Source organism: Pelophylax lessonae, assembly GCF_965119305.1.
Source record: "Pelophylax lessonae genome assembly, chromosome: 5".
Taxonomy (NCBI): domain Eukaryota; kingdom Metazoa; phylum Chordata; class Amphibia; order Anura; family Ranidae; genus Pelophylax; species Pelophylax lessonae.
The window spans coordinates 41,412,923-41,428,040 of NC_138772.1; the positions used below are offsets into that span (position 1 = coordinate 41,412,923).

The window sequence follows — 15,118 nt, forward strand, 5'->3', positions numbered from 1 at the left end:
AAACCACAAGGTATAAAATGTACACATTTTTTCTAAATTGCAAACACTTTGGTACATACATAAAATAATTCTAGTAGACATAGGTACATAGATATATGCATGGGTTACCATAGTTACATAAATCAAAATATGACTGACAATCCAAGGTGTAAATGTATATATGGTAAAAAGTCTCTACGCGTTTCTCGAGACCATGCTTGCTTCCTCAGGAGTACATATATAAATGCAATGTATATAATAGTCCTTACGAACTTCCAAACCAGGGTAAACAGTCAAGTAGATTCGTGGTTCCCATAGGACTCCTCATTGGAGATGAAGATGTAGGAAAACAGAAAGAGATCCCCAAGCGGTCCATGTAGTTCTCCCTTGGGGCTGTGGAGGGGAGGGGGCCAGCCAGACAGGCAGACATCCAAGAAGGTAACAGGGTGTCACAGTGGTCAGGGATGTACAAATACATCTCCTTTTGCATTCAGTTGAATATGTATTTGCATATGGTCACGTAATCTTTTTCTTATTTGTGTGGTTTTCATTGAACTCGCAATACTAGCAAGGAATATCCAAAGGCAGTAAGTTTCCCAGGGTGATAACGCTTACTTGGTTCAGCCACGCTTTTGTCACCATTTCCTTTGCACTCCCAATTGGGCTACAAGAAACCATGCTAACACATGTTCTGCCATAGTAACCACAGTAAATCTTTGACGTTAACCACAGCTAGAGTACAAAAAGGTCTACAAGAAGTTCCAACAAATAGTCTAAAGCAGTGGCCTCCAAACTGTGGCCCGTGGGTCGGATGCGGCCCTTTGCATGTCTTTGCAAGCGCTATTCCTCCCAGACACCAGTGATGGGGCACTATACTTTCCACTATGTCTTCCACTGATACTGACAATAAGGCATTATTCCTATCACAAATACCCATTATGGGGTACAATTTCTCCTCCTACTAGTCACAGGCGCTATGTAATTTTTTTACTCCCACTGACCATAGTCCAAGCTCCCCTAATTTCTGAAGGACAGTAAACTGGCCCTTTATTTAAAAAAGTTTGGAGACCCATGGTCTAAAGAATGGGCAGGGAGATAAAACATAACCAAATGAAGGGGAAACTTTACAAAATTTTACCCAAAAAAAAATAATGTGATCCTGTTTTACTTATACTGGTCTATAAAACTAGTAGGCTTTTAAGTTTGGTTTCACTTTAAAATGAGTCTAAAGAGTTGCAAAGGCTGTTCAACGTGGTTGTTTAATGGATCCACAAGGCTTCAAAAGAAGCCTACAGGCCCCACAGGTACTTATTGTTTGGCCCACAGGTCCGAGTGGTCGGTTGCATTAGAAGTAGCACTGATTTGTAAAGTTGCTGTAGATCTCAAGCAGTCTCCTGCACACACAGTATCTCCAATCATACCTGTAGTATGTCTCCGACAGTCCTCTGTAACACTACATATGCTAAATGTTATCTACAGCCCCTTGGGTATGTCAGTAACTGCAGCTGAAGCCTCCTACTGTATATCTAGTAAATGGATCATCACTGGTCTACACTTTCATAAAGAAGCCCATTTGTTGGGTGAAACACACCAGAAAGAACAGTAGGCTCCCAGAAGAGTTCAAATCACCTAGATCAAAGCTTCAAGAGAATTCTAAATACACATAGAATGTGGCTGAATCTTCTTCTCTAGGTTGTACTTAGAGAGCAAAGACAAGCTCTTGCATCCAGCTAGAACCCATTAGTCAGTGGAATTAGCCCTTTGGGGCTTTAAACCACTGTTTCACAACCTTTTAAGCTCACAGGAACCCCTAAAATAATTTCCAGGTCTTGGGTAACCCTTACTTAAACCAACTATCAATGGTTAATAGCAAAAATGCCCTTTGTATTGGTGGCCAGTTGAAACAATGCAACCCTTACAGTTGTCATGCTGCTGGCTTTGCCAAGTGGTGCAGGTCCTTGAACCATGCAGGCGCCATCAGATGAGCGGTCAATGAGCCACAGCTCAGGTTACCCCCTAGCAACCTCTGTAGGGTTCCATGGAACCCTGGTTAAGAATGGCTGATTTATACTGTAGGGCATAAAAAAAAAGACGTTTTGCTTATTTCAGGAGGTTATAATCCAGCCATTCTTAAACTGGAGCTCCACCCAAAAGTGGAAGGTCCACTTTAAGTACTCCTCCACCTGCCACGTTTGGCATGTCATTTTTTTTTTTTTCTTGGGGGGAGTAGGTAACTAGTTCAGGAGTGCGTTGTACAGAGTGCAAGATTCAGGAGTGCATTGCAGTGAGTAAGGTTCAGGAATGCGTTACGTACAGAGTGCAAGGTTTAGGAATGTGTTATGTACAGAGTGCAAGGTTCAGGAGTGCATTGTACAGAGTGCAAGGTTCAGGAGTATGTTTCGTACAGAGTGCAAGATTCAGGAATGCGTTGTACAGAGTGCAAGGTTCAGTTAAATATAGCACACTTATCTTAAAACCTTGATTAGCAGCATACACGAGCCGAGGGAACAAGGGCGGCATCAGATGGAACATAAATGAGTGCAGCCTATAGCAGGACATGCAGCAGTGTAACATCTATCCAGCACAGCCAGTGATTGGTGGGCAAGCTGGGGGCAGCCACAATGAGAGTGATTGGAGCTGTCAAATTGAAGCACTGATGTCGGGGGTGGGCAGGGCTGATATGTGGGACTCCGCTCCTTTTCTCAGTGCATAGACAAACAGCCGCTGGCCGGGGAGGAAGGTGGCAGGGAGTGGGACAAATTGTAGCTACTGTATGTGTACCCACAATGGTGTATAATTCAGGTTTATTATACACCACTGTGGGTGCACAAACAGTAGTTACAATTGGTCCCGTCCCCTTCCACCTTCCTCTCCATCCAACGACTTTTTGTCTATGCACGGGAAAAAGGGGTGGAGCCCCGCTCACCCCGACATCAGTGCTTCATTTTGACCAATCCAATCACTCTCATTGTGGCCGCCCCCCGCTTGCCCACCAATCACTGGATGCGCTGGATAGATGTACACTGCTGAGGTAGGTAGCCCCGAGTTCCCGGCCAACTCCAGGCCTTGGGAGTCAGGGCTAATAATTTTAAATAAGCAATATAAGACCCAGGGCTTTTTGGGGGAACACTCTGGGCTATTGCCCTGGTCAGCCCCCCTACCCTCCTGATGCCACTGCTAAGGGGTTAATCCTCCGCATTGTGTAAAATGGCTGTTTGATCCTGTCTTCTCTGATCCTCCCCTACTTCCACTGTCCCCAATCCATCTCCTGATAGTACATAGCCTTGGAGTCACTCTGCACATGCTCAGTTTGATGTGTTTTGCTAGAGATTTTTTTTTTTTAATCTTTTTTGGGGGGGAGGGTGCATGTGATCAGCATAGGGCCAATCAGCATTGTCCAGACAGTGGTCATGCAGCCTCACAGGACAGTCAGAGGAGAATGAAGACTCCTCCTACAAGCTTTAACCAGACACTGATAGAAGTCACAAGGTGCTATATACTGCTGATGAGAAAAGGTATTTAGCAGTTTGTATTTACTAAAATAATTGCATTTCCATGTTCTGTGTGCTGTGGGAGACCAGATATAGTGACTGCAGGCTCCTGGGGAGACCAGATATAGTGACTGCAGGCTCCCGGGGAGACCAGATATAGTGACTGCATAATCCTGGGGAGACCAGATATAGTGACTGCAGGCTCCTGGGGAGACCAGATATAGTGACTGCAGGCTCCTGGGGAGACCAGATATAGTGACTGCAGGCTCCTGGGGAGACCAGATATAGTGACTGCAGGCTCCTGGGTTAAGTGACACTTTAAGTATATTTTTGGATTTTTGTTTTCCACTAACTGAAGCCCCGCGCTCCCTAAAATCTACACTTCCCGTATTATCTAGAGAATTATTTACCCAGGGAATATGGATGTGCAAACGCTAAAAGCAATCGCAGAAAAAAAAAAAAAACGCCACAACCGGGCATTTAATCTTCCCCCCATTCCTGGCTAATAATATTTTAAAACTCTATAAATTATTGTGTAAAGAGCTGCAGCAGCTCAGCCTGAGTTGAACCCGCAAATCCAGAAATTAATTTTCTGTAATGATTTATACCGCTGATTAACTTCAAGTAAGCCGAGCGGCGCTGCCCTACATAAGGAGATAAGGCAAGATGCGCTTCCAATTAATTATGCATGCTCCCCGTATAATTTAATGTTTCAAACAAGTAATAAAATGTTTTATTGGATTACATGGGGAGATAGCGCTCTCTGATTTCCGTTTTGATATATTACTTTTCTGCCGCAAAAGATGATACAGTTTTCTGCTGGAAAAAAAAAAAAAATGGAGCCATTTGTATCTAGATGAAATGGGGAAGATGGATAAAGGAGGCAGATTGTCTGAGTAATGTCGCCTATTTGGGGAAGATAACAAAATATTAACATTTTCATAGAATAAAATCCATTATTAGTTTTTTGTTTATTCAAATGCCGCTGATGAAAGGCCTAAAATACAATCCTGTATATACTGTCCTGACCTTATAGAAGGGAAAGAGGAAGAGCCGCTGCAACTTTAATGAAATGTATCACTATTTTTTTATTGTCTTCCTTCTTAAAGGGTAAATCAATACAAAAAGTAATACAGTGGGTTTAACCACTTCAATACCGGGCACGTTCACCCCCTTCCTGCCCAGGCCAGTTTTGAGCTTTAGAGCCATTGCATTTCAAAATGACAATTGGATGGTCATGCAATGATGTACCCATACGGAATTTGAATCATTTTTTTGAGAAAGATAGAGCTTTCTTTTAACCACTTAAGCCCCGGAAGATTTTACCCACTTCCTGACCAGGGGTTTTTTTGCGATTTTTTAGTGCGTGACTTTAACGGACAATTGCGTGGTCGTGCAACGCTGTACCTAAACGAATTTGACATCCTTTTTTTTCCCATAAACAGAGCTTTCTTTTGGTGTTATTTGATCACCTCTGTGATTTTTTGATCATGTGCTATAAACAAAAAAAGAGTGTCAATTTTGCAAAAATAACAATATTTTTCACATTTTTTTAATATGAAATTCCCAAAAAAAAAAAATGTAAAAATCAAAATTTTTTAACATTTTCGGCCAATTTGTTTTATGCTACATATGTTTGGTAAAAAAAAAAATCGCAAAAAGCGTATTTTGATTGGTTTGCGCAAAAGAAAGATTTTTGTAATTTTTATTGTTTTGTTTTTTTTTACGAGTAATGGCAGCGATCTGCGATTTTTTTTTTTTTGCGGGACTGCGAAATTGCGGCGGACAGATCGGACCCCTGACTGACATTTTTGACACTTTTGGGGGTACCAGTGACATTACTACAGTAATCAGTGCTATACATATGCACTGTTACTGTAAAAATGACACTGGCAGGGAAGGGGTTAACTTTATTAGAGATGCAGGGGTTAAATGTGTTCCTAGGGGCGTGCTTCTAACTGTAAAGGGGCGTGGCTTTTCATGTAACCACAGAGACATATGATCCTACATAGCAGGATCGTATGATCTCTGCAGTTACACAAGGGAGAATGACAGGCGGCTTTGTTTACATCAGCCGCCTGCCTTTCTCCCTCTGCAGCGGACGAGCGCGGGTGGCCGGCTCGCCCCCTATTGGCTTGCGGGCGAGTGACGTACTCCTACGTCACTTTGCCCAGGAGGGGCTGACCGCCGCTGTAAATAGTCGTGCGGCGGTCGGCAAGTGGTTAAAGGGTAAATCAATACAAAAAGTAATACAGTGGGTTTAACCACTTCAAAACCGAGCACTTTCACCCCTTTCCTGCCCAAGCCAATTTTCAGCTTTCAGAGCCATCGCACTTTGAATGACAATTGGATGGTCATGCAATGATGTACCCATACGGAATTTTTTTGGGCCCAATTTGGACATTTCCACTTAGGGGTGTACTCACTTTTGTTGCCAGTGGTTTAGACATTAATGGCTGTGTGTTGAGTTATTTTGAGGGGACAGCAAATTTACACTGTTAGAGTCGGTTCACACTATGGCATTCGGTGGCGAATAGTGAAGTCGCCGTGCTCCGCGACTTCGGCGCGACTTGCACGGACTTCACATAATGGAAGTCAATGCAAGTCGCTCCGACGTCGGTCAAAAGTAGTGCAGGAACCTTTTTCTAAGTCGGAGTGACTTGAGTCGCTCCTATTAGAACGGTTCCCATAGCACAGAATGGAGCACGACTTGTCAGGCCACCAAGTCGCCTGACAAGTCGCGGTAGTGTGAACCGGCAGTTACACAAGCTGTACACTCACTACTTTACATTGTAGCAAAGTGTCATTTCTTCAGTGTTGTCACATGAAAAGATATAATAAAATATTTTACAAAAATGTGAGGGGTGTACTCACTTTTGTGAGTTACTGTACATGGCACACTTCATTCACAAGGCTGCAAAGAAAAAAAAAACGCAAATACCAGTGTTTTTAAATTACACGGATCTGAAAGCAGCTGCATTGTTTTCAACTGAGCCATTCACACGGGTGCGGAAACATGGATTCCATTCGGATCTGTAACACAAAATCCAAAAATCTGCATCTAAAAACACGCTTATGAGTATAAACGCATGTATATGAGTTTTTATATATGTAAATTAAGTCTAAACAAGGGGAGGGGGAATAATTTATCATTATGTGCGTGGCACGCCAACGTGTCTTTAGGCATTTATATTATTATCAGTTATTTTACTGAATAAAACACGTGTGAGCTACACCTGTAAAGTGTGATCCTGGCCTAAGACAGCACTGTATGCAGGGATCTCAGATGCAATATATGGGGACATCTTCATGCGTGTGCAGGCCTGTGATTTCATAAAGATATGTCACTGCTCTTGTTTTATTTGCTTTAGTAAATTAGACACTGGCGGTGTACAGGTAGGCTGGTTAAGAGTCTCAATAATATAAAAAAACCCTCTCACTGCATTGTAGTATTATATAAACACGGTTTGTAAGAGAAGTAATAAAGTATGCCTCGAGCTTAGCGGCACAGAGGAGCGGCAAGGCAGGGAAATAAATTACATAAATGCTTATTGTTTTTCCACCCCATTAGGTTACATAGAAGAAGCCTGCATTATTCCATGTCCCTCTGACTGTAAACTCAGCGAGTGGTCCAACTGGTCCCGATGCAGCAAGTCCTGTGGCAGCGGAGTCAAAGTCCGGTCCAAGTGGCTACGGGAGAAGCCCTACAATGGGGGAAGACCGTGTCCAAAGCTGGACCATACCAATCAGGTACAGTAAAGTTTACAAAATCATGGCTTCGTGTTCTTTACATATTCAGGTCTGTATGCCAAGGAATAAGGGGTCAGTCCACCCAACGGTGTTGATCTGCTATGGTTGGCGATTGCTAGGTTGAGTCACCTTTTGACTTTGCTTGTCTCTCAGGAACTTCAGAAGTGAGATCTCCCTGCCAGAGCACTCTGGTGACTCCACTATATGGGAACTTGTGGTGTCCCTGCCCACTTTTTGGTACTCCTGTCTACATCTCCCTGTCATAGCACCCTGCTGTCCCCATCCTACTGAAGCTTGTTGTGCTCCTGTCTACATTTTCCTGCCATAGAACCTTGGTTTACCCATCACTTGAGAGCTTGTGTTGTCCCTGTCCAATTTTGGTACTCCTGTTTACATTTCCATGCCATAGCAACATGGTGTCCCCATCATTTACATAGTTACATAGTAGGTGAGGTTGAATAAAGACAATAGTCCATCCAGTTCAACCTGTGTAGGTGTGTGTGGCTGTAATCATCTCTCATACCCCTGAATGTCCTGATCCTTGAGATGTACGTCTAAGAGTCTTTTGAAAGCCACCATACTACCCGCAGAAACCACCTCTTGTGGTAGAGAATTCCACAATCTTGTAGCCCTAACAGTAAAGAACCCCCCACGTTGCCTGAGGTTAAAACGCTTCTCCTCTAATCGCATTGTATGCCCTCGAGTCCTCATGCAATCCCTTCGAATGAACAGCTTTTTTTCTAAGCTGAGATCACCATTGAGATATTTTATAAATTGCTATCATGTCCCCCCTCAGGCGTCTCTTCTCCAGGGAGAATAAATCGAGCGATTGCAGACGCTCTTCATAATTAAGGTCCTCCAATCCCCTAATCAGTTTAGTTGCCCTTCTCTGGACTCTCTCCAGCTCCAACACATCCCTCCTGAGGACTGGCGACCAGAACTGGACAGAATACTCCAGATGTGGTCGGATCCAGAGTTTTATAAAGTGGAAGGATTATAGACTTATCTCTGGAATACATCCCTTTCTTTATGCATGCTAATATTCTGCTGGCTTTGGCAGCTGCCGCTTGACATTGCATGCTGTTGCCTAATCTATCATCAACGAAGACTCCCAGATCCTTCTAAATTTTTGATTCCCCCAAGGGTTCCCCTCCTAATGTGTATTGTGTTTTTATGTTTTTGGTCCCCAAGTGCAGAACCTTACACTTCTCCACATTAAACCTCATTTGCCATGTCGTTGCCCACTCCATTATTTTGTCCAGGTCATTCTGTAGGATATCTGCTTCATGCTGGAAGCTTGTGGTGTCTTTGACCACATTTTGATTCCCCTGTCTCCATTTCCCCGCCATAGGCACCCTGGTGTCCCCATAATATTAGCTTTTGAGGTGTCCCTGCCCACTTTGTGGTGCTCCTACCTACATCTGCCTGCCCTAGCACCCTAGCATCTTTTTTTAGCTTCCTTCTAGCTCTTTCCTGAGCCTGCAGCCCTTCAAAGCCAACAGCTTACCCCAGAGACTGTTTTATGACTGAACTTTCATATAGATTGCCAGCGCTCTCTCCATCCAGCTAACCGTGTGCCAATGATTGTTTTGTCCTTGTTGCCCCAGCACCCTGGTTTACCCATCACATGGGAGCTTGTGTGCCCCTGGCCACCTTTTGGTGCTCCTGTCTACATCTCCCTGCCATAGCACCCTGCTGTCCCCATCATATTAGCTTTTGAGGTGTCCCTGCCCACTTTGTGGTGCTCCTACCTACTTCTGCCTGCCCTAGCACCCTAGCATCTTTTTTAGCTTCCTTCTAGCTCTTTCCTGAGCCCGCAGCCCTCCAAAGCCAACAACTTACCCCAGAGACTTTGTTTTATGATTGAACTTTCATATAGATTGCCAGCGCTCTCTCTGTCCAGCTAACCATGTTCCAATGATTGTTTTGCCCTTGTTGCCCCAGCACCCTGGTTTACCCATCACATGGGAGCTTGTGGGGTCCCTGCCCACTTTTTGGTGCTCCTGTCTACATCTCCCTGCCATAGCACCCTGGTGTTCCCATCATATGGCAGCTTGTGGTGTCCCTGGCCACCTTTTGGTGCTCCTGTCTACATCTCCCTGCCATATCACCCTGGTGTTCCCATCATTTGGCAGCTTGTGGTGTCCCTGGTCACCTTTTGGTGCTCCTTTCTACATCTCCCTGCCATAGCACCCTGCTGTCCCCATCATATGGGAGCTTGTGGTGTCCCTGGCCACCTTTTGGTGCTCCTGTCTACATCTCCCTGCCATAGCACCCTGGTGTTCCCATCATATGGCAGCTTGTGGTGTCCCTGGCCACCTTTTGGTGCTCCTGTCTACATCTCTTTGCCATAGCACCCTACTGCCCCCATCATATGGCCGCTTGTGGTGTCCCTGGCCACCTTTTGGTGCTCCTTACTACATCTCCCTCCCATAGCACCCTGCTGTCCCCATCATATGGCAGCTTGTGGTGTCCCCGGCCACCTTTTGGTGCTCCTGTCTACATCTCCCTGCCATAGCACCCTGCTGTCCCCATCATATGGCAGCTTGTGGTGTCCCTGGCCACCTTTTGGTGCTCCTGTCTACATCTCCCTGCCATAGCACCCTGGTGTTCCCATCATATGGCAGCTTGTGGTGTCCCTAGCCACCTTTTTGTGCTCCTGTCTACATCTCCCTGCCATAGCACCCTACTGCCCCCATCATATGGCCGCTTGTGGTGTCCCTGGCCACCTTTTGGTGCTCCTGTCTACATCTCCCTGCCATAGCACCCTGGTGTTTCCATCATATGGGAGCTTGTGGTGTCCCTGGCCACCTTTTGGTGCTCCTGTCTACATCTTCCTGCCATAGCACCCTACTGCCCCCATCATATGGCCGCTTGTGGTGTCCCTGGCCACCTTTTGGTGCTCCTGTCTACATCTCCCTGCCATAGCACCCTGCTGTCCCCATCATATGTCAGCTTGTGGTGTCCCTGGCCACCTTTTGGTGCTCCTGTCTACATCTCCCTGCCATAGCACCCTGCTGTCCCCATCATATGGCAGCTTCTGGTGTCCCTGGCCACCTTTTGGTGCTCCTGTCTACATCTCCCTGCCATAGCACCCTACTGCCCCCATCATATTGCCACTTGTGGTGTCCGTGGCCACCTTTTGGTGCTCCTTTCTACATCTCCCTGCTGTCCCCATCATATGGCCGCTTGTGGTGTCCCTGGCCACCTTTTGGTGCTCCTGTCTACATCTCCCTGCCATAGCACCCTGCTGTCCCCATCATATGGCAGCTTGTGGTGTCCCTGGCCACCTTTTGGTGCTCCTGTCTACATCTCCCTGCCATAGAACCCTGGTGTTCCCATCATATGGGAGCTTGTGGTGTCCCTGGCCACCTTTTGGTGCTCCTGTCTACATCTCCCTGCCATTGCACCCTACTGCCCCCATCATATGGCCGCTTGTGGTGTCCCTGGCCACCTTTTGGTGCTCCTGTCTACATCTCCCTGCCATAGCACCCTACTGCCCCCATCATATGGCCGCTTGTGGTGTCCCTGGCCACCTTTTGGTGCTCCTGTCTACATCTCCCTGCCCTAGCACCCTGCTGTCCCCATCATATGGCAGCTTGTGGTGTCCCTGGCCACCTTTTGGTGCTCCTGTCTACATCTCCCTGCCATAGCACCCTGCTGTCCCCATCATATGGCAGCTTCTGGTGTCCCTGGCCACCTTTTGGTGCTCCTGTCTACATCTCCCTGCCATAACACCCTACTGCCCCCATCATATGGCCGCTTGTGGTGTCCGTGGCCACCTTTTGGTGCTCCTTTCTACATCTCCCTGCCATAGCACCCTGCTGTCCCCATCATATGGCCGCTTGTGGTGTCCCTGTCCACCTTTTGGTGCTCCTGTCTACATCTTCCTGCCATAGCACCCTACTGCCCCCATCATATGGCCGCTTGTGGTGTCCCTGGCCACCTTTTAGTGCTCCTTTCTACATCTCCCTGCCATAGCACCCTGCTGTCCCCATCATATGGTAGCTTGTGGGGTCCCTGCCCACTTTTTGACGCTCCTGTCTACATCTCCCTGCCATAGTATCCTAGTGTCCCCATTAAATGGTGGCTTGTGGTGACCACCTTTTGATGCTCCTGTCTACATTTCGCTGCCATAGCACCCTTGTATCCCCATCCTATAGGAGCTTGCGGTGTCCCTGCCCACCTTATAATGCTCCTGTCTAAATTTTGGTGTCTCCCCCACCTTCAGGTGTTCTGCTTTCTGCTGGATGAACTCTAGCATTAAGTATAATAGCCACAGCAGGCCTGAGGACACAAATGTAAATCTTCATTATACACCAAACCAGAAGTCCACCACCCCAAGTGTCTCATACGGAAACAACTGATGGATGGCACCACAGCATACCAAAGAAAATGTGTAGGCAACACACTTCAAGTACCGTTGTAGAGGTGATGACGAGAGGCTGACAGTTAGACAGTATTTTGCATTAAATGGTATTTTTAATTCCTTCTTGGAGTTTAGGCTTTGATCCTTCTGTAGCAGTTAGTTACTGAGTTATAGGTGAACAAAGGATTGTCGTGGTTTGACCACAGTAGTCCACATTCCGAGCAGTAAAAGCCATCTGAAAATATAATTTATGGGTACAATACCTCATCAGAGATTTCCCAGTTTAGTGAACATAACCTCTTCTGACACACAGTCACTGATGGAGAGGTTCTGGCAGTCTCACTTCTGAGGCTCCTTACCCTCTAGAGAGGCTTCATATTATTATTTTTATTGATTAGCATACAGCAGAGTGCAGACATAATCGCTCCGCTTATTCCGGGAAGACCATGAACCAGCCCTCGGGCTGCCTGGCCATTTTCTTGGAAGTGTCACCTTCTGTTCTGTAAAGCGCTCTGCTTTATTGCAATGCGTTGGAAGCAATTGGTCAAAATGACTAACTTGTAATTGAAGTCACTTTTTGTTATACCTGAAGGGTTTCACATGTACTGTCACTTTAAGGCTGGCTCCACCCAGGAGTGATGACAAGGGTCAAGGGGCAGAGTGGCCATCTTTAGACACATGTAGAGATGTATTGATATGCAGAGCTGTCCTGTAATGCTGTACAGTGAGTCCTGAATAAACAACCGTTGTTCCAGACCAGAGTCCTGTGTCTCTCACAACACGGAGAATATAACAGTGGCGACGAGGATGGGATTTTCAAGGTTACTATCCGTGTGAGAAAGGAAAGGAAGAAAAAAAACTCTGGATTGTCAGGAATACAAAACCCACAGAGCCCAGCAGGAAAATGTCATTGATCGGGACATTAAGTGAATTTGATGGCGAACAGACAACGTGGATTTCTTGGATTGAAAGATTAGAACAATATTTCTGTGCAAATGCCATCCCAGACGACAGGCAAGTAGCAGTGTTTCTGACACTGGTTGGTGCTAGGACATATGACACTCTTAGGGATCTCCTTTTCCCTGAAAAACCAGCAACTAAGACTTTGGCAGAGCTCCTGACACTGTTAGGGAATCACTTCCAGCCTAAACCACTAGAGATTGCAGAAAGATTCCGGTTCTATCAGCGGCAGCAGCAGCCAGGTGAAGATATTAAGGCTTATGTGCTCGCCCTTCGCAGACTAGCCTCAACCTGTTCTTTTGGGGAGTATTTACCAACTGCACTGAGGGATAAGTTTGTCATGGGACTGAATAGTGAGTCTAGCCAAAAGAGACTGTTAACAGAGAAAGACCTTACCCTTACAAAGGCAATTGAGATAGCTTCAGTGATGGAAATGGCTGTGAAAGATACAGAAGCTTTGAACCCCCAGAGCAGAAGGGGAGAGGTTAAAGAGGAAGTTTTCAGAACAGCAGTCAAGCAAACTGCAGCTAACTGTAAATATAGACCCTCACCAACCAGGACGTCAGCTTGCTACCGTTGTGGGAATACAGACCATGATCACAAAGTCTGCCGGTTTAAGGATCAGCTCTGTCATAATTGTGGTAAGGCAGGCCATCTGAAACGAGTCTGCTGTAGTAAGAAGGTGCGAAATAAACAACCTCTGAACACCAGGACAAAGGCATATATGGTGGGAAGATATACATCGTCATCTGAATCAGAGGATGAGGAAGTGCTCCACAGATTGGACATACATCATATGCATTCAGCACCCTCAGCAATGACTGTAGAGGTAACCGTGGAAGGAAAGAAACTCAAGATGGATGTAGACACAGGAGCAGCAGTTTCAGTTATCACCCAGAAACAATGGAGAAAACTTCTGATCCGAACAACTGTCCGTCCAACACCAATCAAACTGCAGACATATTCAAAGCAGATACTCCACCCACTGGGGTACGTGAAAGTACAGGTATCCTACAAGGGTCAGACAAAGAGAATGCCATTATATATCCTAGAACATGGGGGACCCCCTCTTTTTGGGAGAGACTGGATTGCTCACTTTGGCATGCCAGACATAGCCATTAACCCCTGCAACACCGTGACCATCCCATCAGGGGATGAAGAGGGATGGGTGGAATCCCTGAAACAGCGATTCCCGCAAGTCTTTGATAACCATTTGGGAAAAATAAAGCATGACTGTGTGAGACTCAGGCTGAAACCCAATGCCCAGCCTAGGTTCCTTAAAGCTCGGACGGTACCTTTCGCACTCCGAGCAGGTGTGGAAGCTGAACTAAGCCGGCTGGAGGAACAAGGTGTCATCTCAAAGGTAGAGCACAGCGAGTGGGCATCACCAGTTGTACCAGTAAAGAAAGCGAATGGGGACTTACGCATTTGTGGCGATTTCCGCATGGCACTAAATTCTCAACTGGAGATAGACCAGTATCCCCTACCCAGAGTAGATGACATTTTTGCCTCTCTTGCAGGTGGTCAAAAGTTCACCAAGCTTGATCTCAGGCAAGCTTATTTACAGTTTGAGGTCCACCCTTCGTCCCGCAAGTTTCTAACAATCAACACTCACAAGGGACTGTATGAATACAATCGGATGGTGTTTGGGGTAGCCTCCGCCCCAGCCATTTGGCAACGCAAAATGGATGAGATTTTGGCGGACATTCCTTTCACACAGTGCCTGTTAGATGACATGCTCATCACGGGCCTGACGGACCAGGAACACAAGTGTAACGTGGAGCTGGTGTTGGCCAGACTCCAAGAGCAGGGTCTAAAAGTGAACTTGGCGAAATGCCAATTCATGGTACCTAAATTGGAGTTTTGTGGCCACCTTGTGGATGCAGAGGGTATACACACCACGGAAGCCAAAGTTGATGCTTTAGTAAAAGCTCCAGCCCCGACCAACGTCCAGCAGCTGCGATCATACCTGGGCTTGCTGAACTATTACCACAAATTCCTGCCGGATCTAGCACACACTTTGTTTCCATTAAACAAGCTTTTGGAGAAACACTCCAGATGGAACTGGTCGGCTGCATGCCAACGTGCTTTTGAAGTTTCTAAGCGAAAGCTGTTGGCGTCACGCATGCTCGTGCACTATGACCTCCAAAGGCCTCTCACCTTGGCTTGTGATGCCTCACCCTATGGTCTAGGGGCTGTACTATCTCACGTTTTACCAGATGGGTCAGAGAAACCTGTGGCATTCGCCTCCAGGTCCTTGACAAAAGCAGAAAGCAATTACTCTCACATTGACAAAGAGGCTCTGGCGCTCATATGGGCAATTAAGAAGTTTCATCTTTACCTGTATGGTAGGGAATTCACCATACTGACTGATCATAAACCACTCCTTCAGATCTTTAGCCCTGACAAAGGCATCTCCCAGACGACTGCAGCCCGTCTTCAACGCTATGCCCTATTCTTGGGAGCATATAGCTACAAAATCCAGTATCGCAGCCATGATGCCAACGCTAATGCAGACGCCATGTCCCGTCTGACAAGGACATTAACAGACTCTTCTCCACCTGTCAAG

At 46.2% G+C, this 15,118-nt stretch overlaps 1 protein-coding gene across 1 annotated transcript in view; it reads left to right on the plus strand.

The window, feature by feature from the left end:
* The window catches only part of THSD7A (thrombospondin type 1 domain containing 7A), a 518,460-nt gene that overhangs the window by 413,934 nt on the left and 89,408 nt on the right, over nucleotides 1–15,118 (plus strand). Inside the window, exon 16 of the mRNA XM_082258557.1 lies at nucleotides 7,042–7,220. Coding sequence (XP_082114683.1) covers nucleotides 7,042–7,220 — 179 coding nt within the window. The remainder of the gene's footprint in view (nucleotides 1–7,041; nucleotides 7,221–15,118) is intronic.